The sequence below is a fragment of the Cervus canadensis genome, chromosome 7 (assembly GCF_019320065.1).
Source record: "Cervus canadensis isolate Bull #8, Minnesota chromosome 7, ASM1932006v1, whole genome shotgun sequence".
NCBI lineage: Eukaryota > Metazoa > Chordata > Mammalia > Artiodactyla > Cervidae > Cervus > Cervus canadensis.
In genome coordinates, this window is record NC_057392.1 from 17,954,261 (window position 1) to 17,982,207 (window position 27,947).

General features: G+C 45.7%; 1 protein-coding gene across 1 annotated transcript in view; it reads right to left on the reverse strand.

Annotated features, from left to right (window-relative positions):
* The window catches only part of DSCAM (DS cell adhesion molecule), an 806,431-nt gene that overhangs the window by 190,774 nt on the left and 587,710 nt on the right, over window positions 1-27,947 (reverse strand). The window contains exon 11 of the mRNA XM_043474457.1: window positions 27,588-27,761. Within this exon, the coding sequence (XP_043330392.1) occupies window positions 27,588-27,761 (174 nt within the window). The remainder of the gene's footprint in view (window positions 1-27,587; window positions 27,762-27,947) is intronic.

The window sequence follows — 27,947 nt, forward strand, 5'->3', positions numbered from 1 at the left end:
TCTATGGAAACAATCACAGGTACTTTGCAATGCGTTTATCTTTTATACCTACATTTCATCAGAAATACAAGGAATCAAGACAGAGCCCCTGATATCTGTTGAAGAAAGATGATTTACACTTTATTTACACCCAGATTTCCACTGTATACACCATGACTATCTACAACATCAATAAAGTGTGTGTGTTTAGTCACTCAGTTGTCTCCAACTCTTTGTGATCCTCTTTGTGATGGACCATAGCCCACTAGGCTCCTTTGTCTATGGGATTCTCCAGGCAAGAATACTGGAGTGCGTTGCCGTTTCCTTCTCTAGGGGATCTTCCAGAACCAGGGATCAAACCTGGATCTCTTGCACTGCAGGTGGATTCTTTACCACTGAGCCAACAGGGAAGTCAAAGAAGGCTGAGCACTGAAGAATTGATGCTTTCAAATTGTGGTGCTGGAGAAGACTCTTGAGAGGCCCTGGGACAGCAAGGAGATCAAACTGGTCAATCCCAAAGGAATCAGTCCTGAATATTCATTGGAAGGGTTGATGTCGAAGTTCAAGCTCCAATATTTTGGTGACCTGATGTGAAGAGCCGACACATTGGGAAAAAACCTGATGCTGGGAAAGATGGAGGACAAGAGGAGAAGGGGGCAATGGAGGTTGAGATGGTTGGATGGCATCACCAACTCTGTGAACATGAGTTTGAGCAAACCCCAGGAGACAGTGAAGAACAGGGAAGCCTAGTGTGCTGCAGTCCATGGGGTCACAAAGAGTCAGACATGACTTAGCGACTGATCAACAATAACAACTTGAATAATATTACACAACATTTAGGGTAAATTGTTTTCTAAATGTCTGATGGTCATCTTGAGTTCATCCCATCGTGTTTCCCAGAATGGGAAATGCTTCAATTCTACCTTGAGGTCACATAGGTATTCTGAAGTTTGTAGCTATAAAGCATCACCTCTTGCCCCAAGGACCACCCGACTCATCCACCAGGGGAGGTGTCTCCTCCTCTTTTCAGGTTTTGAAGAAACAAACAATACACTTTAGACTGTACATTGTGAAGATAACACAGAGGATTTATCACACACCGCACACCCAGTGCCTTCTATTAGATACACCATTCAATATCACAGTAATCCAAGTCTATGCCCTGACCAATAATGCTGAAGAAGCTGAAGCTGAACAGTTCTATGAAGACCTACAAGACCTTCTAGAACTAAGACCCAAAAAATAAGTTCTTTTCATTTTAGGGAACTGGAATGCAAAAGTAGGAAGTCAAGAAATTCTTGCAGTAATGGGCAAATTTGGCCTTGGAGTACAGAATGAAGCAGGGCAACGGCTAACAGAGTTTTGCCAAGAGAACGCACTGGTCATAGCAAACACCCTCTTCCAACAACACAAGAGAAGACTCTACACGTGGACATCACCAGATGGTCAATACTGAAATCAGATTGATTACATTCTTTGCAGTCAAAGATGGAGAAGCTCTATACAGTCAGCAAAAATAAGACTGGGAGCTGACTGTGGCTCAGATCATGAATGCCTTATTGCCAAATTCAGACTTAAACTGAAGAAAGTAGAGAAAACCACTAGACCATTCAGGTATGACTGAAATCAAATCCCTTACAACTATACAGTGGAAGTGACAAATAGATTCACGTGATTAGATCCAATAGACAGAGAGCCTGAAGAACTATGGATGGAGGTTTGTGACATTGTACAGGAGGTAGGGATCAAGACCATCCTCAAGAAAAAGAAATGCAAAAAGGCAAAACGGTTGTCTGAGGAGACCTTATAAACAGCTATGAAAAGAAAAGAAGTGAAAGACAAAGGAGAAGTGGAAAGATGTACCCATTTGAATGCAGAGTTCCAAAGAATAACAAGAAGAGATAAGAAAGCCTTCCACAGCGATGCAAGAAAATAGAGGACAACAATAGAATGGGAAAGACTAGAGATCTCTTCAAGAAAATTAGAGATACCAAGGGAACATTTCATGCAAAGATGGGCTCAATACAGAAGCAGAAGATATTAAGAAGAGGTGGCAAGAATACACAGAAGAATTATGCAAAAAAGATCTTCATGACCCAGATAATCATGATTGTGTGATCACTCACCTAGAGCCAGACATCCTGGAATGTGAAGTCAAGTGGGCCTTAGGAAGCATCACTATGCACAAAGCTAGTGGAGGTGATGGAATTCCAGTTGAGCTATTTCAAATCCTAAAAGATGATGCTGTAAAAGTGCTGCACGCAATATGCCAGCAAATTTGGAAAACTCAGCAGTGACCACGGGACTGGAAAATGTCAGTTTTCATTCCAATCCCAAAGAAAGGCAATCCCAATGAATGCTCAAACTACCACACAATTGCAGTCATCTCACACGCTAGTAAAGTAATGCTCAAAATTCTCCAAGCCAGGCTTCAACAGTACATGAACCATGAACTTCCAGATGTTCAAGCTGGATTTAGAAAAGGCAGAGGAATGAGAGATTAGATAGTCAATGTCCATTGGATCATCAAAAAAGTAAGAGAGTTCGAGAAAAACATCTATTTCTGCTTTACTGACTATGCCAAAGCCTTTGACTGTGTGGATCACAACAAACTGTGGAAAATTCTGAAAGAGAAGGGAATACCAGACCCCTGAGAAATCTGTATGCAGGTCAAGAAGCAACAGTTAGGACTGGACATGGAACAACAGTTCCGTTCAGTTCAATTGCTCAGTTGTGTCTGACTCTTTGCGACCCCATGAACTGCAGCATGCCAGGCCTCCCTGTCCATCACCAACTCCCAGAGTCCACCCAAACCCATGCCCATTGACTCAGTGATGCCATCCAACCATCTTATCCTCTGTTGTCCCCTTCTCCTCCTGCCCTCAATCTTTCCCAGCATCAGGGTCTTTTCAAATGAGTCCGACTGGTTCCAAATCAGGAAAGGAAAGGTGTAAGTCAAGGCTGTATATTGTCACCTTTCTTATTTAACTTCTATACAGAGTACATCATGAGAAATGCTGGACTGGATGAAGTACAAGCTGGAATAAAGATTGCCAGGAGAAATATCAATAACGTCAGATATGCAGATGATAACACCCTTATGGCAGAAAGTGAAGAAGAACTAAAGAGCCTCTTGATGAAAGTGAAAGAGGAGAGTGAAAAAGCTGGCTTAAAACTCAACATTCAGAAAGCTAAGATCATGCCATTTGGTCCTATCACTTCATGGCAAAGAGATGGGGAAACAGCAGAAACAGTGACAGACTTTATTTTTGGGGGCTCCAAAATCACTGCAGATGATGACTGTAGCCATGAAATTAAAAGACACTTGTTCCTTGGAAGAAAACTATGACCAACCTAGACAGCTTATTAAAAAGCAGACACATTACTTTGCCAACAAAGGTCCATCTACTCAAAGCTATGGTTTTTCCAGTAGTCATGAATGGATATGAGAGTTGGACCATAAAGAAGGTTGATTGCCAAAGATTTGATGCTTTTGAACTGTGGTGTTGGAGAAGACTCTTGAGAGTCTCTTGGACTGCAAGGAGATCAAACCAGTCAATCCTAAAGGAAATCAACTTTGAATATTTATTGGAAGGACTGATGTTGAAGGTGAAATTCCAATATTTTGGCCACCTGATGTGAAGAGCCGACTCATGGGAAAAGACTCTGATGCTGGGAAAGATTGAAGGCAGAAGGAGTAGGGGACGACAGAGGACAAAATGATTTCGTAGCATCACTGACTCAACGGACATGAGTTTGAGCAACCTTCAGGAGATGGTGAAGGACAGGGAAATCTGGCATGAGACTGCCCATGGGGTCTCAAAGAGCGGGCCATGACTGAGTGACTGGACAATAATAACCGAGCTATCATGACTAAGTTTCCCAAAGCCGAAAATCAGTAGCAGTTCTCTTTGTTTTTATGTGAAACAAGTCTTTTCAGCAATGCAACAGTGTTAGGGATACTTTACTGGCTCAGTAGCTAAAGAATCCACTACAGACTACACGCAAGAGAGTCGATGGTCAGCAGAGTATGTGTCATCCCATCACTGGGCCAGAGGAAGTCTTTTTCTACAGAGCCATGCACCATCAGCCCACTGAGGCAGCGGGGTGTTGGCCACATTGTTTGAACCCAGATAGTCTGCAGCCTCCTGTTGGCCTACGTTGCACAGTAACCATCTGGAAGAGCAGTTACAAAGAAAGAGATTTTACCTACAAAGTAGGAAAACACAAGACCGAAAACCATTAGGCTTGCAAAAATATGGAGCTATTTGTCTTCTCTCATATTTAATTTAAAGAGTGTTACATAGGGCTTCTTTGGCAGCTCAGTGGTAAAGAATCCACCTGCCAATGCAGGGGACATGGGTTTGATCCCTGGTTCAGGAAGATCCCACATGCGGCAGAGCAACTGAGCCCTTGCACCACAACTACTGAGCCTGTGCTTTAGGGCCTGGGAGCTGCAACTCCTGCTCCCCCATGCCACAACTACCGAGGCCTGCGCACCCTAGAACTCACGCTCTGCGACAAGAGAAGCCTCTGCAATCAGAAGCCCGCGCATCAAAACCAGAGAGGAGCCTCCACTTGTGGCAACTAGAGAAAAGCCCACACAGCAAGAAGACCCAACACAGCCAAAAACAAATGAATAAATACAATTATTTTTAAAAGAATGCTACATAAATTCCAATAATTAAGACAAAAATTGCTTGCTGCTACTTAGGTCTGTGTATGACTCTTTCTGACCTCTTGAACCACCCTGCTCCTCTCCAGCAAGAAAGGCCCATCAGTGAGGTGGGAATAGACTTAAGTCCATTTGCGGGAACCATTTGAAGGGAAGAAAATGGCGCCATATCTATGAGGGTCAAATACCACCTTTCATGCAACTCTCCTCTTCTCATTCCCAGCTAAAAGCCCTTCATTTGTCACTTCTTCACATGCATTCATCTGCAGACAAATTTAGCCCTGGTGGCTCAGATAGTAAAGAATCCACCTGCAATGCGGGAGACCTCGGTTCAATCCTTGGGTTGGGAATATTCCCTGGAGGAGGGCATGGCAATATACTGCAGTTTTTTTTGCCTGGAGAATTCCATGGACAGAAGAGCCTGGCGGGCTACAGTCCATGGGTTCACAAAGAATCGGACATGACTGAGCGACTAAGCACCCAACAATGCAGACAAAAGTTAATGATGATGCATTCAGCTTGTATTTCTTTTCAAAAAGGAAAAAAAAAAATCAGATCCATTTACACCCTCTAGAGGCCATCATCATTTCATAGAGAGCTCTCTCCCATCAAATGTGGTTAACATATGTTTGTATCATCAACAAGGGTAAGAAAAAAGCTCGATACTGAATGTGTAATTTTTCCATTATTCAAAAGGAAGGTTGTTTTGCTAAAATAAAAATGACCAAAGCCTAAGTGAGGAAGTCCAATGCGGCTCCATTACCAAGTGGTACATCAAGGGTGGAAACATTGCCATTAAAAATAACATTCTTTTGTACATGTGCTCTAATCTGCACATCTAAATATAAAACAACTAGATTCTTCCTGCACAGCAGCATCTATTACAAAATGACTCTAAACCTGGCACTTGGCTGCCCATTTCTGCCCACATTCTGAAAACAGCTTCCCAAGGACAGAGAGCAGCCTGCCTTTTCCTGCATGGTATTCCAAGCAGGGAGACCAGTGTCTGGCCCAAAGTGAAGACTCAACATCTGATGAGTCAAATGTGCTTCCCAAAGTGCCCACATGGCAGAACCTCTGTTTCCTTCTCACTGAGCTATTAGGTCCCCTTAGCCCATGGTTTTCTGGTTCTTTCATATTCTGATGAGTCTCCTGGGTGTATGATAGTTTATTGTTTCATGCTTTTACAGAACTTCCTAGTCTGTAGGGTTTTACTTCAGTGGAAGAAGCATATGGAATAAGAACCTAGGTCTCTGTTGCCTATGACTAAAGAAGGGAATGCCCCAGTCAAGGGGAGACAGCACAGAGAAGGTTTGGATGGGACCCTGGGAATAAGGTGATGCTCGTGGTAAAGAACCCACCTGCCAGTGCAGGAGACAGAAGAGATGCAAGTTAAATCCCTGGTTGAGAAGATCCCCTGGGGGAGGACATGGCAACCCACTCCAGTATTCTTGCCTGGAGAACCCTATGGACAGAGGAGCCTGGCAGGATACAGTCCATAGGGTCACAAAGAGTCGGACACAACTGAAGTGACTTAGCATGCACTAGGAATAAGGCTTCACTGGTGGCTCAGACTGTAAAGAATCTGCCTGCAATGCAGGAGATGCAAGATTTGCAGGTTCTATCCCTGGGTTGGGAATACCCACCCCTCCCACTCCAAGCCTTGCCCAGAGATGGGAATGGCAACCCACTCCAGTATTCTTGCCTGGGAAGTCCCATGGACAGAGGAGCCTGGAGGGTTACAGTCCATAGGGTTGCAAAGAGTCTGACATGACTGAGAATGCACACAAAGACACAAGGTAATTATTTACATTTACATTACAACTAGAAAGAGAGTATTTACATAGTATTAGGTACTATGTATAATCCAGAGTTGATTCAAAGTATATGGGGGATATATGTAGGTTATATAAGTACAAGCTACATCTTTTTATATAAGTGACTTGAGCATCCATAGAGTTTGGTATCTGTGGGGCGTCCTGGAACCAACCCCCCGCAGATACACAAGGACGGCTGTGCTGGCTTTACATGGCTTTAAATGAGTGCCGCTATTCTTTAGGGTGAAAGCCACCAGAGGTGACTGTACAGTACCTGGGAGGAATCAAAAGCCTTTCCATGATTTTCTGGAACCTTACTACTTTCAAGTGAGACAATGACTGTGCCCTTCTCACCTGACTCTCCGACAGTGATGTGAGCCCCCATGCCGGCTGACTTTCCTGCTTCCCTTGACATGAGAGGCAGCAGCCATCCCACTCTGAAAAGAGTGGATTCTAATACACTCATTGCATGTGCCACTCACTGCCTAATTTGTAACCTCTTAAATTCTCCCCATGAATGACTTCAGAGATGGAGAACAGTTACTTGTCCTGAGTGGAATCGGGCAATTACGGTGGGTTTTCACTGACTACCCTCATCTCTAGAAGACTCATTTCAAAGGCCTTTTCTGTGGAGAAGAATAAGTAACATTTCAGGATGTCAAAACCCTAAATACCTTAAGATACTGGAAGATGGTTTTGGACCTAGGAAAGGAGACAGAAATTGGGATTTTTTTTCTAAGTGAGAAGAAATAACAACAACACATATTGACAATACAGATCACCAGCCCAGGTGGGATGCATGAGACAAGTGCTCCGGCCTGGTGCACTGGGAAGACCCAGAGGAATCGGGTGGAGAGGGAGGTGGGAGGGGGGATCGGGATGGGGAATACGTGTAAATCTACGGCTGATTCATATCAATGTATGACAAAACCCACTGAAATGTTGTGAAGTAATTAGCCTCCAACTAATAAAAAAAAAAAAAAAAAAGAATCTTTGACTTTGGAACTTCTCAGGAAGAGAGTGAAAGTTGCTCAATTGTATCCAGCTCTTTGTGACCCCATGGACTATATATCCCTTGGAATTCTCTAGGCCAGAATATTGAAGTGGGTAGTCTTTCCCTTCTGCAGGAGATCTTCCCAACTCAGGGATCAAATCCAGGTCTCCTGCATTGCAGGCAGATTCTTTACCAGCTGAGCCACTAGGGAAGCCCAAGAATATTGGATTGGGTAGTCTATCCCTTCTCCAATGGATCTTCCTGACCCAGGAATCAAACTGGGGTCTCCTGCATTGCAGGCAGGTCCTTTACCAACTGAGCTACCAGGGAAGTGAATCTTTGATATTGGAACTTCTCAGGAAGAGAAGATAATAACAAAGAACACTCCAGACTACAGCAATGCTGCTTTAGATCATAAGATTGAGAAGAGGTAGATCTGTTTCGGAAACATACCTTCTTATGAGGTATGAGTTAGTCACCTTGTGTGCAGGATATTGAATAAATCATCAAATAACAACACTGAACTTAGAGGCACCTTCTAAGTTTTTAATAAAAATAATTTATTGAAGGAAAAAAGCATGCAATGCCTTTTCCAGCCTAAGGTGAATTATACTATTCAGATTATGTGGAATCTAGAAGAACAGTACATATGGATCTATTAGCACAAAAGAACTAGAGACACAGATGTACGGAACAAACATGCAGAGTCCATGGGGGAAGGGGGTTGGGATGAATTGGGAGATTGGGATTGGCATGTATACACTGCTGTGTATAAGATAGATAAATAATGAGAACCTAAAGTATAGCATGTTAAAAAGCAGAGACATTACTTTGCCAACAAAGGTCTGTCTAGTCAAGGCTATGGTTTTTCCAGTGGTCATGTATGGATGTGAGAGTTGGATTATAAAGAAAGCTGAGCGCTGCAGAATTGATGCTTTTGACTGTGGGGTTGAAGAAGACTCTTGAGAGTCCCTTGGACTGCAAGGAGATCCAACCAGTCCATCCTAAAGGAAATCAGTCCTGGGTGTTCATTGGAAGGACTGATGTTGAAGCTGAAACACCTATACTTTGGCCACCTGATGTGAAGAGCTGACTCATTGGAAAATACCCTGATGCTGGGAAAGATTGAAGGCAGGAGGAAAAGGGGTCAAGAGAGGATGAGATGGATGGCATCATCGACTCGATGGACATGAGTTTGGGTAAACTCTGGCAGTTGGTGATGGACAGGGAGGCCTGGTGTGCTGCAATCCATGGGATCAGAAAGTCAGACATGACTGAGTGGCTGAACTGAATTGAACTGAATGTAGAGCCCAGAGGTAAAAAAAAGGTATAGTCAGTCAGTCTGTAGGACATATATTAAGTTAACCTTAAAATGCATTTTAACATAGATTAGGTAGACAAATATTGTTTGATTCCACTTATATGAGAGACCTGGCTTCCCTAGTGGTTCAGACAGTAAAACATCTGCGTGCAATGTGGAGACCCAGGTTCGATCCCTGGGTTGGGAAGATTGCCTGGAGAAGAAAATGGCAACCCACTCCAGTACTCTTGCCTGGAAAATTCCATGGACAGAGGAGCCTGGCAGCTACAGTCCATGGGGTTGCAGAGTCAGACATGACTGAGCAACTTCACTTTGACTCTTCACTTCCATATGAGAGACCTAGAATAGCCAAATTCATACAGTCAGAAAGTACAGTGGTAGATGCCCAGAGCTGCAGGGTGGGGGGATGGGAGTTAGTGTTTAATAGGGACAGGCTTTCGGTTTAGGAAGGTGAAAGATTGGGGAGATGGATGATGGTAAGAACTGTAAATGATGTGAAAGTGCTTAGTGTCATTGAATTGTACAGTTATATATGGTTAAAATAGTAAGCTTTATATTATGTGATTTTTACTACAATAAAATTTTTTTAATGAAATAGATTAAGTAGCTGTATTACACTGGGAATAAGTTATTTAACTGAGCATAAGTGCCTAGATTCCTACAAGAAACTTGGAAAGGTGTTTGATTTAGAAGGATGGATGAGATTTGCTATCACAGTTTTCCTCTGAAGGTGGTGTAGGTAGCAGGGTCATCACTTAATCCAGCTCTGAAAGAGCCCACTAAGCACCCCAAAATTGCTAATTGCAAATGGAGGAAAACATATATCTTTGAGACATTGTTACTGTGATCTTAAATGCTCTTTTGCTGGCCACTTTTGAACGTGTTTGGTATTTGCCTAAGTATTAGTTGCTAAGTCGTGTCTGACTCTTTGAGCACCATGGACTATAGCCCACCAGGCTCCTCTGTCTATGGAATTCTCCAGGCAAGAATACTGGAGTGGGTGGCCATTCGTTTCTCCAAGGGATCTTCCTATCCCAGGGATCAAACCCCCGTCTCCCACGTTGAAGGCAGATTCTTTATCATCTGAACCATCACCTTTCTTCTTCAGGCATTCAACTGCAGAGGCCCCTCCATCTGAGACTCCAGTTACAGAGCCACCAGGTCCTCACAAGAACACTGGACAAGAAGGTAACACTGCTGCTACCACCCACACCGTATGCTATGGGTTGAAAGCTTGTGTCCTGCTGAAGTTGAAACCTTAACCCTCCGTGTGAGTGTATTTCAAGATAAGGCTTTTATGAAGTAATTAACGTTAAATGGGGCTTCCCTGCTGGCTCAGTGGTAAAGAATCTGCCAGCAATGCAGGAAATGTAGGTTTGATCCCTGGGTTAGAAGATCCCCTGGAGAAGGGCATGGCAACCCACTCCAGTATTCTTGCCTGGAAACCCCTTGGACAGAGGAGCCTTGTAGTCCATAGGGTTGCAAAGAGTCAGACACAACTAAGAAAGTAACACCCAGTAGGGTATGTGTGTGTGTGTGTGTGTGTGTGTGAGTGTACGGGCTTCCCCTGTGACTCAGCTGGTAAAGAATTCACCTGCAATGTGGGAGACCTGGGTTCAATCCCTGGGTTGGGAAGATCCCCTGGAGAAGGGAACAGCTACCCACTCCAATATTCTGGCCTGGAGAATTCCAAGGACTGTATAGTCCATAGGGTTGCAACAAGTTGGATACGAGTGTGTGTGTGTGTGTGTGTGTGTGTGTGTGTGTGTGTATAAAACTGAATCACTCTTCTGTACATCTCAAACTTTGTACATCTGAAACTTCACTATACTTCAAGTTTTAAAAAGGCACAGAATCTACTCTCATGCACTTCATTTTCTTTTTTCCCTAGTGAAAGGCAGAGAAGAAAAGAAATGAGCGTTTTTACCAAGGCAGGTTTCACATGGGTTACCTGTAAGCAGGAGATGTCATTTGCAGGGATCAATGCAAAATGAGCATGCAGAGGCCCTTGTGTAAAAACTGTTCAGATATTTCCAGGCCAGGACAACCCCGCACTGATTCAAGCGCAGGCTTTTCTGAGTGCTGGGACCTGAAAGATGCGTGGGCTGCCCTGCCCAGCACATGGTACCTCTCAAGATTCTGGAACATGCTTCACTCTTGCACCTGTGTTCCTGCATCAAAGTCCATGACTTTGGAGAGTGCAGGGTGAACTCCCTATCTGGCAGCCCCTCACCCTCTGTGTCATAGGAAGGGCTGTGACAGTGACCCATGCTAGGGGCAGAGGGAGGGACCTCTCAGGGGTAAGCATGCATTTCCCACCTATGATGGTCCTTTAGGCTTGTTAGCCCCAGGATGCCTAGCTAAAGAAAGACAGAAAACAAAGGAGTTCTGCCTTTCACCGTAGACAATGCATGGGGAGACCATGTCTTCACAGATGTACAGTCAGGTGGAAATTTACTGCTTTCTCCTCATGGCCCAGAAGCCTATGTCTCCTATCATATGACTCCAGCAGAAGTTATTAAAATTCCCAACTGCACTTTCATCAGCTATTTCCTGTTTAGTCACTGTCTTAATCCCCTTTTCCCGTTTTGCATTTCCTTTTACAGGATGCAGTCCTGTGGGGTCTCAGCGATACACTCTGAAAGAATGAGAGCCACTGACAGTGTTCTCCATCAAAGGTCTGTATGTCGAAGCTTCAGGGATGAAGGAGCAGCCCCTTCGCTGGGGATGGGGATGGGCGTGTGTGGATGATGTCAGGCAGGCAGAAAGGCCATGGGAGTGATAAGATGTGCCTTTTATAACAGGCTCACTTTTCTCCAGCAGTCAGCAGAGGAGTGGACGGAAGCAGTGTTTTAAAAAGCAAGAAAGCTCAGTGTTGTTGTGATTTGCATGCAGAAGAGCTCATGTCCTGGCAATTACTTAACAAGGCAGTGCCCAGTCCACTGATGGCCAAGGGCTCAGACTCACAATCTGGCAAGGCACTAGGAATCCACAGGAGGGAAACCAAGAGAGGGAAACCAAGAGAGGGAAAGAGGGGTGTTCCTGCCTTCCACAGCCCACTCCCTTCCGCCCCATTGTCCTGAGGATGCCCAGCTGCTGCGGAATAGCTGGGAGGGAAAATCAACAAAGGATCGCCCCCGCGACTTCCAGCATGATTTATTGGTGCTTGTGTCTTGCGGCTGCAGCTGCCTGTCAGGGTGATGACACATGATGGGTGATTAAAGTTCATGGCCTTAAATCAAAGCTGAGCTGATGGTTGGAACAGGCAGTAAACAGCCCTGGGAGCTTGCTCATCCCTCCAATGAGAGGACCTTATTAGGACAACAGGGGGGCTATTATCCTAATAAGAGGAAGTATTGTGTCCTGGAACCTTCTATTGTTTGCAGAATTTACCTGAGCTCTTTATGGATGGCTGAGCATGTAGCCCCATCCATCCTAGCTTGCTGGGCATCTGTGTGGTCTCTGTGGACCCCCACCTACACCCTTCCCGCAGGGAGACCAGTGGGGTGAGGAACAGGCAGGGAAACTCTGCCAGGCGCCCTGAGCATGGTCTGCCTCTCTCCATGCTGGTGCTGGCAGGAAGGGTGGCCAGGGCAGTCAGAGCTCATAAATGTTCCTTCTCTTGATCCCAGGAGTCAAGGGGTAAGGAAGACATTGTACGTGAGCCTCTCTGAGCAGGGAAAGTGCACCTCGGGTTTGCTATGGGTTCCAAGCCCCTCATTCTTCTGAAACTGGGCGGACCCATGATGCTTTCTGCTGTCACACTGACCTAGTCAGAGGGGGATGGGGGTGGTGGAGGGAGAACAGTCTTCGAGCTCAGTGAGATCCAGGTTCCTATTCCCTTAAAGATTCAAGAAGAATGTCTAGGGCTTCCCTGGTGGCTCAGTGGTAAAGAATCCACCTGCCACTTCAGGAGACACAGGTTCGATCCCTGATCCAGGAAGATACCACATGCCTTGGGGCAGCTAAGCCTGTGTGCCACGATTCCTGAGCCTGTGCTTTAGAACTCGTAAACCGCAACTTCGGAGTCCACGAGCCACAACTACTGACGCTCTCGTGCCCTAGAGCCCCTGCTCTGCCACAAGAGAAGTCACTGCGTCGAGATGCCTGTGCACCACAGCTAGAGAGTAGTCCCCACTTTCTGCAACTACAGAAAAGCCCGTGTAGCAATGAAGACCCAACACAACCAATAATGAAAAAATTAATACATAAAAATCATATAACAAAGAAGAATGTCCACGGGGAGTGAGTGAACATGGGCAAGACTTCCAGACCCACCTTCTGGATGTCTGACAAGGAGGAGGGTTCAGCCCCAGCGACTCCGGGCCACGTGTGCCCTGCTCAGAATGTGGGGGCAGGGAAAACCTAAGGCGGAGGGAAAGCACAGAGCAGTGACTCAGACTCTGAACAGCGGAACTAGAAAAGCAGCCACAGGTCATGGTGTGATGTCTGGTGGAGCAAAGATGTAAACCTCAGCTCTTAACTTCCCGCTGTGGGAGGACTCCTCTGGACACTGAATTTTTTTAAAAATTTATTTTTTTTTTCATTTATTTTTATTAGTTGGAGGCTAATTACTTTACAATATTGTAGTGGGTTTTGTCATACATTGACATGAATCAGCCATGGAGTTACATGTATTCCCCATCCCGATCCCCCCTCCCATCTCCCTCTCCACCCGATCCTCTGGGTCTTCCCAGTGCACCAGGCCCGAGCACTTGTCTCATGCATCCAACCTGGGCTGGTGATCTGTTTCACCCTAGATAATATACATGTTTCAATGCTGTTCTCTCAAAACATCCCACCCTCGCCTTCTCCCACAGAGTCCAAAAGTCTGTTCTGTACATCTGTGGACACTGAATTTTTAAGGCTAAAACCGGGATTCTCAGGCAAACCTGGACCAGTTGGTCAGTCTATATACATGACCTTGAGTTCCTCTTAACTTTCAGGAACATCAGTTTTCTCATCTGAAACACTGCACACGAGTGAGTGACCCAAACTGCAGCCCTGTTGGAAATTAGCATATATTGAAAGTGTCTAAGTATTTTTTGTAGAACAATGTAGGAATTCTATCATAGTATTATAAAAAAATATTCATGATATTTCAATTGGAATAAGATGCCTGTAGAGGTAGTGAGTTCTCCGTCAATAGAGGCATTCAAATCAAAGCTACATGAGCTTCTCACTGGGTTGTTGGAGGGAGTTGAAGCAGGACCAGAGGACTAGGAGGGGTCCCTCACTGCTGGGGACTTCAGACTTCCTGGATGGAGGGTCTGCAGCATTGTGAACAAGGAGGAGCCAATACTGCAAGAGGTTCCTATAGGCTGTGCATGAATTTTGCTGTCAATCTGAAAGGTGCAGTGGGCCAGGTCTCCAGCGGCAGGGGTGCAATAGCACCTCTCTTTGCAGCCTGGGAGGCTGGCTTTGCAGCTTCGGGGCACCCACACTTGAAGTGGTCATGATCTGATGTTCACTGTGCAGCCACTGGTGTGATGGAGATGGAGATGGGAGCCCATCTGTGGGGAAAGGCCACAGTGCCCGTCTGTAAGGACAGAACCCAGGGGTGGAGCTGGCTCCCAGGCAGCAGACCCCAATCCCTCCAAAGCCTCTATCAAGGTTGGCCCTCAGAGCCAGACCACTGGCCCTGTGCCTTGGGGGCAGGAGGCTTCCACGGACAAAGGGTCGGAGGTCTCAGGTGTGGCAGAGCGGATCCAGGTGAAGGCTGTGGTCTCCTTGTTGATTTTTAAGCCCAAGCACAGTGTCACCTTTTGATTTTGCAGATTCTACTCACAGTGACCTTGACCTCGTGACCTTTGCATTTAAGTCTGAGACTGTGCATGTACAAGCAGGAATCTTCAATTCCAGGGGCCAGGCAGCCAGAATGACCTAGGGAAAGCTAGGATTTCACGGTCTCTGTTCTGAGCCTCATCTAGTCAGCATCTGGGAACCTCAACAGTCTTCCTGTGTCTGTATCTCTGAAACACTCCTACAGAGGTGAAAGGTTTTGGTGTTTTAAGGTAAAGTCGGGGGCAAACTCTGGGAAACAGTGAGGACAGGGAGGCCTGGCACAGGGCAGTCCATGCGGTTTCAAAGAGTCAGACACAACTGAACGACTGAGGGATGACAACAAAAATGCGTGCCTGAGTTAAGAACCTGCGAAAAGGGAGATGAAGACCATCAAGACTAAGGAAGGACAGGTGGAGGTGGGAATGGCAGGTGTAAAGAGAAAAGAGAAGGTATATTGCGCTGCAGGGTGAGCTGTAGATATGGAGATTTCCGTTATCTTGGTGCATCGTCTGTGCTTTGCTTTATACTAGTTTTAAACTTCCACACTCAGAGTGGACATGTGTGATGAACGGCTTGCTAACACAGTGGCCAATGCGAGCGTGTCACATTTCCTTGAGAAGAGTCAAGCCAGAAGGGCTGAGTCCCCAGCCAGCCTCACCACGGCCTCCTTTTATCTCTGCTGCTGATGAAGAAGAGGGCGACGCTCACAGGCCGGCACCGCTGCAGCGCCTGTGATGGCTCGGCGGCCACTGGGCTGCGCGGAGTCGGGCTGGCGCCCCCAACCTCACAGCTAATGAGAACATTTGAAAGATTCCTGGCGGGTGATGGCCACGGAGGTTGCTGGAAGTCATTAAGCACTGCTTCCATGAAGGACTATGGCCGCACGTTCAAGACTTGGGTGGTAAACGAATGAGAAGCTGGGTTGTGAGCATGCGTACTGGCCCTGGCATCTCCGAGGCAAGGCCTCCAGCCTCAGCGCCAGACAGCTCGGAAGGGCCGGATGAGCCTCAGAGCTCGCTGTAGGGTCAGCAGGGGGCCCCCTTGCAGCTGCACCCCAGTTCTACACCTGTCCTTCTTACGTTCTGGCCTCCCTCAGCCTTCTGACTTACGACCAAGTGTAGTGTGGGGGCTTCCCAAGTGCCTCACTGGTAAAGAACCCACCTGCCAATGCAGGAAGCACAAGAGATACAGGTTCCATGCCTGGGTTGGGAAGATCCTCTGGAGGAGGAAACGGCAACCCACTCTAGTATTCTTGCCTGAATAGTCCCATAGACAGATGAGCCTGGCGGGCTACAGTCCATGGGGTCGCAGAGTCAGGCATGACGGAACGACTGAGCACATAGGTGCTAATTCCAAGTCCTCTGAGGCCAGCTTCCTGCACCCAAATACAGGAGGTATTAATGCATATTTCTACCTTTAAAATGGGGGTAGTCCCAAATGAAAAGGCAGCAGACCCCGAGCACCTGTTGAGAATGTCCTTGGTTCTAACTCTTTATAAATGATGTCAGACTTACAGCCTGTCAGGATGGATGACTTCCTGGAGGCAGACACTGTGGTTGTGGAGCTGCAGGCACATGGGGAAACCGGGTCCTTCCTGGGCTGCCGGCCACTAGCATCAAAGTCTGTTAGTCAGGGTCCTCTGGGAAAGGGAGCCGATCAGATGGCTGCTGCTGCTAAGTCGCTTCAGTCGTGTCCGACTCTGTGCAAGAATACTGGAGTGGGGTGCCATTTCCTTCTCCAACGCAAGAAAGGGAAAAGTGAAAGTGAAGTCACTCAGTCGTGTCCAACTTTTCCTGATCCCATGGACTGTAGCCTACCAGGATCCTCCGTCCATGGGATTTCCAGGCAAAAGTACTGGAGTGGGTTGCCATTTCCTTCTTCTGATCAGATGGAGGTACAGGTAAATTTGTCTTAAGGAGCAGGGTCATCATAATGAAGGCTGGGGGCAGGCTGGAAGCGGGCAGGCTGGAGACCCAGGGAAGGGTCACCTTTGCAGCTCTAGTGAGAAGGTAGCCTGGAGGCAGAAATGCCTCTCCCTCTGGGCAGCTCCATCTGTTTTTGTGAAGGACTTTGAACTGATTGGACGAGGCCCACTCACATTAGAGAGCCAGGGTCCCTAACCTCCAGGCCACAGATTGGTACTGGTCGGTGGCCTGTTAGGAACCAGGCCACACAGCAGGCGGTGAGCAGTAGGCTAGAGAGTGAACCTTCACCTGTATTTATAGCCAGTCTCCATCGCTTACACTACCACCTGAGCTCAGGAAAACAAGCTCAGGGCTCCCACTGATTCTTCATTATGATGAGCTATATATTTATTTCATTACATATCACAGTGTAATAATGGTAGAAATGAAGCACACAATAAATGTAACATACAAGAATCATCCCAAAATCATCCCCTTACTCCCGCCCTGGTCTGAGGAAAAGTTGTCTTCTATGAAACTGATCCCTGGTGCTGAAAAGGTTGGGGATCGCTGCTATAGAGGGTAATCTGCTTTCCTCAGAGTCTATTTATTCAAATGTTAATCTCATTGTGATGCTGGAGAAGACTTGAAAGTCCCCTGGACAGCAAGGAGATCAAACCAGTCACTCTTAAAGGAAATCAGTCCTGAATATTCACTGGGAGGACTGATGCTGAAGCTGAAGCTCCAATACTTTGGTCACCTAATGTGAAGAGCCTGGAAAGACCCTGATGCTGGGAAAGATTGAGGGCAGGAGGAGAAGGGGGCAACAGAGGATGAGATGGTTCAATGGCATCACTGACTCAATGGACTTAATTCTGAGCAAACTCCAGGAGAGAGTGAAGGACAGGGAAACCTGGTGTGCTACAGTCCCTGGGGCCGAAAACAGTTGGTCACGACTTAGCAACTGAACAACAACAACTCATCCAAAAAATACTTTCCTAGAACCATCTAGACAGGTGTTTGACCAAAACTGGGCACCATAGCCTAGCCAAGTGGACAGACAACATTAACTGTCACAAACTCACCACTTGCTAACCTGGCACCACACACACTTCTTTATGCCACATTTATTCTCTGGAAAAGACAATATAGCCATACTTCCACTTAACATGCTGTAACTACCTTATGGAAGAACATGCACGTGTGTGTACTCAGTCCTGTCCTACTCTTTGCGACCCCATGGACCATAGCCCTCAAGGTTCCTTGTCCATGGGTTACCGAGGCAAGAGTATAGGAGTGGGTTGCCATTTCCTTCTCCAGGGGATCTATCTTCCCAAACCAGGGATCAAACCCACGTCTCCTCCATCTCCTGCATTAGTATGCAGATTCTTTACCACCAAGCTACCTGGGAAGCCCCTGTGGTCCTCCATCACAATCCCTAAAATCAACAGCTAAATGGACAGATGCACACATGTGAACACCTAACACCTAGGTGCTGGAATCACTTGGCTAAGCATGTGGGGATTTACATAAATAAATAGGAAAAATATACATATTTAAAGGCCCACTGCTCACACCCTCTCTCTTTCTGATGCAGCCACGTCTGGAGCTGCAAAGAGCAGATGACTGGTCACTGCCCTGGTGGCCACAGGCACCCCTCCATGACCCACCCTTGCATCACAGATGTTCATCAGTGACTTCTCATGCACTGTCTTTGGACATGTCCTAACATGAGTTGTTCAGATTGTCCCTGAGGGAGGTCAAACCTGGGAGTCCCCAGGAGAAAAGTGAGCTTATAGCCCAGATACCTGCATACAACGTGGTGTTAACTGTCACAGGGGAAACTCCAAGCCTCCCCTTTCCATAAGCTTATTTCCATGCACCTGTTCATAAAGCGAATGACAGACCAGATGAATCAGTGGAACTTATGATAAAACTGGTCTGGTTTTATTTATTTACCAGGGGACTATTTAAATCGGGGTATGGATTAGTAGTAAAAGCCTATTAGCTTCATCTAAAGAGAGCAGAGTCAAGGACTGCCAAAGCAGTTAGAAAATTAGAGGGAAATTCTAGAAAGAAGGGAGTCACAGAGAGTAGAAGTCCCAATATTTGCATATATTATCTACCCACATCTTGGATGACTACTAAACAATGCAACAGGTCACAGGGTGACCGAGAGGGGGCTCCTGTGGGTAGCTAGGCAGTGACCAGGTGGGTCTGCAGGCATCTCAGAGAATGCCAGAATGGAGGGCGACAGATAACTGAGGACCCAGAATGCTGCTGCCATCACCCACAGAAACCTTGAAACAGCAGACGACCCCAGATAGGCAACAATAACTTCAGCTGCTGAGCAGAAGGATGACCCCCAAACAGAAGAAAGAGGAAAAAGAAGTAAAGAGGGAAAACACATGATCTCTTCCACAGAGGACTACTAGTCTGGTGACATTGAAAAAATGCTGTTGGTGTCCTTCACTCTCCATCCACCAGGGACTGAACCCCGCTCTGGGATGTGCCCGAGGTCCTCAGCTTGCCATTGACCCTCAGTTGTCATTCCTTTGCAGACCCCTCCTCCCCTAACCCAGAGCAGCATGCTGGATGAATTCCAGTTTAGACTGGGTTCCTCAACCCAAATAGGACCCCTCCATCCCTCAGGGGTGTTGTGCTCAGCCTGACTTGCTGGGAGAGGAGCAGTAATGGTGAAATTGAGTCCCATGACCTGCTGTCTGCTTCCTATTTAGTTTGGATGCTCTCAGCTGTAAATGAGAATACCCTGACCCACACTGGCTGAGACAGCAAAGCCATCAAATAACTGGTCCTCTCAGACAATCATGAAACTGGAGGTGGGGAGATTGCAAATGCAGTAGATTAGGGACAAATCTCTACTTTTCTGTTTTTCTTTCCAACAGTAGAAAAAGCACACAACTTTATTCATTTTTACATGCATAGGAGTTCACAGGAAAAAAAAATGAAACTCAAAGAAATGGCTAGACTCAGGGGCTTATGTATCCTTTTAACAAAAAAAGAGGGGTTGGGCTTAAAGGGTCGATGAATTATGGGGAAGTGGCTAGGAGATATACGGGGTTACTAATGGAAAACAGGGACTTTTTTTGTTGCTTTTATTCTACCTTCCTTTATGTATCAATTTTATCCTCAAGAAAATGCCAAAGTGGTCACCACACATCAAGGTATTACCTCCAGATAGGGTCAAGAATTAAAAGATGTCTATCTCTTGCAGAGTCTACTATGAAGACTAGGAAAGTTTTTTCAGAATGATCTCTTCTACATTTCATTGACCAAAATTGGTCACATGCCCATCCTTAAACCAATCGTGCTCAAAGGGAATAGGCTGCCCTTGGTGGGTCCAGACTAGAGTTCACATCCACTGGTTCAGACAGGTTAGGATTTACCTGCTGAGGCAGGTGACCTAGCTGTTGTGCTTGCTCTGAGTCAACAAGACTTAGCCAAACATCTCTGCTGGCACTCAGAACATGCAGGGATAGCGTTAAAAAGTGCCACAAACCGGTGGTTTAAATAACAGAAATCTATTCTGCTACAGTTTTGGAGCCCAGAGTCTGAAACCAAGGTGTGGGCAGGGCAGTGTTCTCTTTGAAGGACTGAGGGGAGAATCCTTCCTGCCTCTTCTGGCTTCCCTTGGCTGAGGAAGCCCAAGTCCAATGTCTGTCTTCACATGGCAGATTCCCTCCACATCTGTGTCCGAATTTCCCCTTTTTGTATGACACCAGTCTTATTGGACTGAGGTCCACAGGACTCCAGCAATACCTCCTTTTACACATTTTATATATAAAAGTCCTATTTCCAAACAAGGTTATAATTGGGGGTACTGGGGTTAGGACATCAATCTGAATTCTAGGAGGACACAATTTAACACTTTATATTTAGAGAGGAGGGGAACTGAAACTGAGGCTGGAGACAAATTGTAATTGCTCTAGTAGCCTTCCCATCTCACAGATCCCTTCTTAACACCAAGAACCTTCAGCAGGTGGGATTCCAGGCTCAGTGAAGATGTGAAATGCAAATGTTCAGCTGCCCTCCCCGGCAGGAGCCAGCACCCACCATCGGCAATACTGCCACTTGGAGAGTCCCGCCAGCTAACAGGTTCTTGTACTTCTCCACGCTTCCTTTTCCAGGCTCTGCTCCATCCTCTACTTCTGACACAGACATCATCACAAAAGCTGCGGGTACTCTGCCAACTGGATTTCAGACGGGAAGAGCAAGGGCTATGAGCATGCACATACGTGTATTGCGTACACGTCCGATACCGTGGAGGGGGCCTGGCGGGCCCCACAGTTAGGAAAGTACGTAAAGTGGGTGATTTTGAATCAGGACACCTTGTAGTCTGTTGGAGGCACTGATCCATCTTGGGGGGTGTAATTTAGGAATGATGATGATGACACCAGTAGTCACAGCCTCCAGCTCAACAACAGCTGCGCTCACCCTGCACCAACCACGTGTCTGGCTGAGCCCTTACACATGATGGTTCACGCCAGCCTCACTGCAACCCCAGAGAGAGGTGTGTGCACTGTCTCTGGGTTCATAGTCCTGGAGAGAGGGTGAGTCACCTGCGCAGGGCCCTGGGCTGGACCGGACGGAACCCAGGCAGTGTGGGTCTGGAGCCTGACTGTTGATCGCAGGGTGCTTATATATGCCTTTGGAGAAGGAAATGGCAACCCACTCCAGTTTTCTTGCCTAGAGAATCCCATGGATGGAGGAGCCTGGTGGGCTGCTGTCCATGGGGTCGCACAGAGTCGGACACGACTAAAGTGACTTATTATGCATGCACTGATCCATTTATGTCACCAACCCCAAGGCTGCATTAAAAATGTGGATGTGATCTTTCATTTGATAGAGAAATATCAAAACCTAGTTTTCAATAATACCTAGTTTGCCACTGGTTCACGGTTATTTATTCCTTTTCCACCTGGGTGACCCTATCATTGTGGGCTTGTAGCTTACAGCCCGATGTTCTGAGATGTTTGCCTGAAAAGTACAACACACAGTCTTCATTTTAGGCCATCTGGGCCTTGATTTTCTAGAAGAGTCATGCTGACCTTTTTTGCATCACGAATCCCTTTGAGGATATCACAAAGGCTACATGTTCCACCCCCCAGATAAACACATACATTTTTACATACGGTTTCAGGGGACTGCAAACCCCATGGCATCATTCACAGTCCTCCAGGGCCCAGGAATCAAGGTTCCGAGGTTTGATTTAGAAGCTCTCTGAATTAAAGTAATAGAGGGAAAGTAGCATTCGACTAAGAGACACATAAGCTATCTTGACAGTTTAAGGGACACAAAATTTTAAATAGTCTCTTGGACAGTAAGGAGACTAAACCAGTCAACTCGAAAGGAAATCAACTCTGAATATTCGTTGGAAGGACTGATGCTGAAGCTCCAATACTTTGGCCACCTGATGCAAAGAGCTGACTCAATGGAAAAAGACCTTGATGCTGGGAAAGACTGAAGGCAGGAGGAGAAGGGGGTGACAGAGGATGAGATGGTTGGACAGAATCATCAACAGGAGTCTGAGCATGGTCCAGAGATGGTGAAGGACAGGAAGCCTGGGGTGCTTCAGTTCATGGGTTCACAGAGTCAGACACGACAGATGGACTGAACAATAACAGCAGGGTATTCAAACGTGAGTCTGCTCTCTGTGAGTACCAAACAAAGAGAGAGTACAAGCCTGCATCTCTGATGCTTGGAGTACAGAGTGGGCTTTCAGAGTGACCAGGGGAACCTGGGAGCGTCCTGTGGGATGGACTCAGGCCATCAGGACCTCCCTGGGGGTCAGCCTGGGGTAGTGCTCCTTCCTCCCGCCAGAGCATCACGGGGCAGGGCTGTAGGTGTTCGTGGGTGAACCTGTGGGTCCTGAGGTGGCCCATGACTGCAGGAAGTTGCAGGGGTTGAATGGACTGTCCAAGGGTGGATATGAACAGATTCTATTTGGGGCGGTGGTGTAGAGTGATGAAATATTGTATTCCACCCCTACGCCCACTCTGGCAATAACAGGACAAGACGTAGCCTGAGGTCAAATCATGTTATTATCCAGAAACAGCCAGGACCTGGGGACTGTCTGACTGGAGCTGGTGCATGCAGACTCATGCGTCCCTACATTCTGGGAACATGGAGATCAAATGGCATGGGACCCAGAGACCTGCTCAGAGTGGGGGCCTGAGGACCAAGACTAGACTGGACCATAGACCTATCTATGGGTGGACTCTGGGAGCCAGAGGTGGGGGAGGGTGGATTCCACGAGTGACAGACTCTCCAGGGAAGCGCCTGCTCCTGTTTGATAAGGGATGCTCTATTGCACAGCATGTGGGGATCAGAAGGGATCTGTGAGAGTGGTGGGTGCAAGAAGAACTGCCTGGCATCATGGCCAGAGATCCACACGGAAAACAGTGTTCCCGGAGGCACACAGGCTCAGATTGGCCAGGGCAGAAACCTGGGTCAGTGGAGGATGCAATTTTGGCAACTGAGAAGATAGCTCTTTCACTTTAAAGATTCTACAACTTCAGGAATTATTTTCTTAGCACAAAAAACCACATTCCCCAGATCTCAAGTGGTCCCTGATGTGGGGGTGGGAGAGGCTTCTGCAGCCCCTGATGGGCCTAGGGTGAGGGGTGTAGCATGGTCACCAGAGGCCAAATTTGATTCAAAGTCAGGCCTAGCTCCCCTGTCCTTTTTGCCAAAAGCCCTGAACATTATCTGGTGTTTTGGGTCCCTATCCCTGGGATGATCTTTCATAAATGATCAATCAGCATTGAGATGATAACGTTGAACAAGAAGCAGGAATACCAACAAAGCTGGAAGGATATGCACTGATTATTTTACTATCTCATGGTGGCTTTCTATCTCATGACCTTTCATTCCAAATGTGGTTGCCCGCTATCTTCCCTTTCCATGGCCTCTTTATGTCTGACTCCAAAATGGGAGATGGCAGGGAGACAGTCATAAAATTGCTTTATTATTAGAGCGGTGGGTTTTGAAATCATTAGAGTGGTGATAAGAAAACTTCCCAGACAGGAAACCCAGTCTGCGCCAGGATTTGGTTCCCAGCATCCACTGAGTCCTCCTCCACACCAGACTCTAGCAGTGGTGTTCAGGTCTTTAAAGTGTATGTAAAATTCAGTGCAAGCCTCCCTGGGCATCCGGAGCTCTCATCTGAGAAGCCGCCTTGATTTCCTGACAAACCCCATCGGGTAGAAAGCCCTGTCCTATTGCATTTAAAAATATTTGCAGACCAGTTTTTTTTTTTTTAATGACTTATAGAAAAGAGAGAGTACTTAATATTTTTCCTGAAGGCAGTGCAGTTTCTTTTGAAACATTAAAGAACTCTGATGCTACCCTGGGTAGCATCAGATAAGAAGGGCCCAGAATCTCTGTTGCAGTGTCAGGTATAATCCCGCCATGGCTGCAGGGACGTGCAATCTGCTTGCTTGGCAGCTGGGTACCAAGTCTGACTGTGCCAGGCCAGAGTGGAGGCTCTCCGCTCCCACTGCCTCCTGTTTTCCTGGTAAAAGAGCTATCTACACACCAACTGGCAGGTCTACCATGACTGTGTGCTGAGCCTAAACCTGTCAGGGTTCACAGACTTAATAGTGTTGTTAAGCAAGTACATAAGGAACGAGAGCAAGCCATCCCTCCGTCAGCTGTTGTTTTTGTTTAAATGATACCACTGGAGCAACAGAGTCACTGTGTATCTTCTGTCTCCATGGTTTTATATCTCTTCCTGAAATTATGTTTTTACTTTTCACAGTTTAAACATTATGCTTTTAGAGGGTTAAAGATACAAGACGCCTGGAATTGAAATCATGTACAAAGCTTGTTGTTGTTCAGTCACTCGGTCATGTCTGACTCTTTGCGACCTCATGGACTGTAGCACGCTAAGCTTCCGTGTCCTTTACTATCTCTTGGGGTTTGCTCAGACTCATGTCCATCGGGTTGGTGATGCCATCCAATCATCTCATTCTCTGTCATCCCCTGTCCTCCTGACTTCAATCTTGTACAAAGCTACCTGAGGGTTATCAAGAATTGGTAAAATGAACTGTTTCATAAATGCACCTCTCTGCTAATAGTTTGTATGGTTTGAGAGACAGAAACTAAGATTGGCCAGCTCTAAGAACATCTGTCTTTGACGAACAAACACTCGCTATGAATGTTTCTTTCTCTAGTCCCCTCCACCTACCCGGTACAACATTCAAACACAGTTACCTCTCGCTTTGAGTCTTGTGACCTCTTATATCTGCTCTCTCTCCCTCCCGTGCCTCCGTTTACCCTCAACAGCTCTATCTTTCGAACTCCACTGCATCCTTCAGGACTAACCTCTGGCACCCTGGGTGCTGTTCTGCAGTCACTGATTCCACAAGGGATGGGAACCTATGTGTTCCAGGTGTCCCACCCTCTGTCCTGACAGGGGTGCCCTCTGCTGGACCAGTGCTGTCCACACCCAGGCCTGACGGTCCCATGGAGGGAAAGTCCATTAAGAGCAAGTGGACGAGTTTCTGGTCCCATATCTACTATAATACCAGCATCAAGGTATGAAGAGAGATGTGGGGAAACCTTCAATTTCTGCATTTTCGAATTCTACCTATTTTTAAAGAATTTTTCACCCTGACACTTTCCTTAATCTCCTCAAAATGATGGTGCTGTCCTCCTAGGCATCTCTGTGCACCTTATTCTTTTCCTTGCACTGTGATTAGCAGGCTCTACTCCTGCCTTGATGTCTCCTTTCTCAAAACATAAAGTCTTTCATTCACAAAGGTGAGGTCCATGGTCGCCTGTATTTATATCCTTCACAGGCTTCTGTATCTATTAGAGCCTAGATATGTATGAGTGGGATAGAAAACAATTTTTTTATAAAATATGTTATTCTTAACCACCTTGCTCGGAAGATGAGTGGTAATATTAATGACTATGATTTTTGCAGGAAGATCCCCTAGAGAAGGAAATGGCAACCCACTCCAGGATTCTTGCCTGGGAAATCCCATGGACAGAGGAGCCTGGTGGGCTACAGTGTAAGGGGTCAAAAAGTGTGGGACACAACTTAGCAACTGAATGACCACCACCACTAGTGAAATGCCTCAGTCAAACATTTGTTAGATTGCTGTAACTCAGTGAACCAATGTTTTTAAAATGACCAACATAGTGCGTTATAGGCTTCCCTTGTGGCTCAGCTGGTAAAGAATCCGCCTGTAATGCGGGAGACCTGGGTTCGATCCCTGGGTTGGGAAGATCCCCTGGAAAAGGGAATGGCTACCCACTGCAGTATTCTGGCCTGGAGAAATGTACTGTACTGTATAGTCCATGGGGTCACAAAGAGCTGGACACAACTAAGCGACTTTTACTTTCACTTCCATAGTGTGTTACAAAATTGTGATTGTGTAAAGTTTCTATTTAAAAGGCAAGAAAGACCAATGGAATAGTGTAACCAAGTATGAAAAGTCATTAATGTTATTTCAAACTCCACATGGTAACCATTTTCTTGAAAACCATGACTGGTTAAGTTTTGGTATAGAATCACTGAAGAATATCCACAATTATCTGAGAAAGCTACTAAAATATTCTTACCTTTTCTGACAATATGTCTGTACAAAACTAAATTTTCTTTATTAATTCAACCAGAACAATGTATTTTAACAGTCTAAATGAAGAAAGAGATATCAGAACTGAACAGCCTTCTATAAAACCATATTTTAAAAGCATTTGTAAAAATGTAAAACAATGTTCCTCTTCTCACTTATTGTTTTGGAAAATAGAATAATTTTTCATTAAAATATGCTATTTTTAGCATGCAAAATTTTTAAAAATATGTTAAAGCATTGCAAAATATATTCTTTTTGATGGGAAAAGATGGATCAATACTGGTCAATCTTGGTTCTCAAATCTTGAGTTTCCTTAATATTTCATCAATTTATTATTTTTAAAAATTACCACTTCAACTTTGGATTTAAGTGATATGACTTTTTGTCCTCTGATTATTGCAAATCAGTTTTTCTAGAGTATGACATTTAGCAGTCAAAATTATGTATTGATATGTCCACAATGTATTAATATTTCAAAGCAACCTTATTTCAGAACTATAATCTGTCCATGATACAAAAGTATAGCAATAGATAGCTTGATATTTTCATTGTTGTATTAGAAAAAAATAGATTAATTAGAATAAGTTCTTAGTAAAATAGATTGGATACTAGACTTTGTGTAGCTAGTCTTCAAGTCTCTGTCTCTCTCACACATAGCACTGAAATTCACTTTTAAGTCCAATGTCCTAATAAATAATATGGTAGAGATCCTTGAAAACCTATATACAGCATAGTTAAAATAAGCAAGAGGAAGTCTGATTAAAGCTTGTGGTAAGGAAGAAATCTCAATCTATCCAGTAGAAAAGCATATAAATGGAGAAAGACATAAGCCATTCACTGTAAACTAGATGTACAACCATTTGCTAATGAGCAATGCTCAGTAGAAGCTGGTCTACTTTATGTCCTTTTTTTGGTGGTTTAGTGACCAAAGTATAAAAATAATTTCACTAGTAGGTACCTTTCCTATAAGATCAGTCAGCAACATGGACCCTAAGTCTAGTCCTACATGCTTTATCTTCTTGTAGGGATGTATGTTGATAATGAGGTTTCCAGTTTCTTGATTTCACAGTGATCTTAAAGAAGGAAATCTATGGATAAGCTTGCAAATGACAAAAAGCATGAAGAGACCTCTGAAAAGAACACATCTGAGACCATGCACAAGGCTTTTCCATGATAAAATCAAGAGGAGAGAAATCTGGGTGCCAAAGGCAGCAACCCACTCATCTGCTGGGCTGCTCAGAGCCTGGACCCATGGCCAGGGGAGCAGAGGGAGGGAAACCCAGGGCTCCCTGCCCCAGACATATATTCTGATGCACAGTCTGCATATTCTGAAAGTTGCTGGATTTCTACTATCCTCTTCAACTGTATGCTTAGGACAGGAAAGCATCAACCCCCCAGCTGCAACAAACCACTGTTTTGTTTTGTTTTTAAACAGTGTGCGTGGAGACCACTGAAAATGGAAGCCCCAGAGCCCTATTTAGGTAAAATGAAGAGCTCGTCTTCCTTACTTTTCACCGTGAGGTACATGGACTTGCTGACGTCCGCGCCCACATCGTTGCTGACCTTGCACAGGTAGTAGCCACTGTCTTCTTCCACCACGTGCTTGATCAACAGAGACCCGTTGCTGAGGACCTGAATTCGGCCATTCAGGGCAATCGGTTGGAACTGGGGAACCCCAGCACCTGGAATAAAATAAAATAAAGAGGAATGGTGATGCCAACAGGAGTAAATACAGGGAGACAATAAACTCAAGGTCATCAGACAAAGGAGAAGTGACAGATGCTAAACACACATCCGAGAGGACAGGCACCTGATATGCCAAGAGTTTTTTTCTTTCTTCTGATAATGAAATTCTTGTTTAGGGAGAA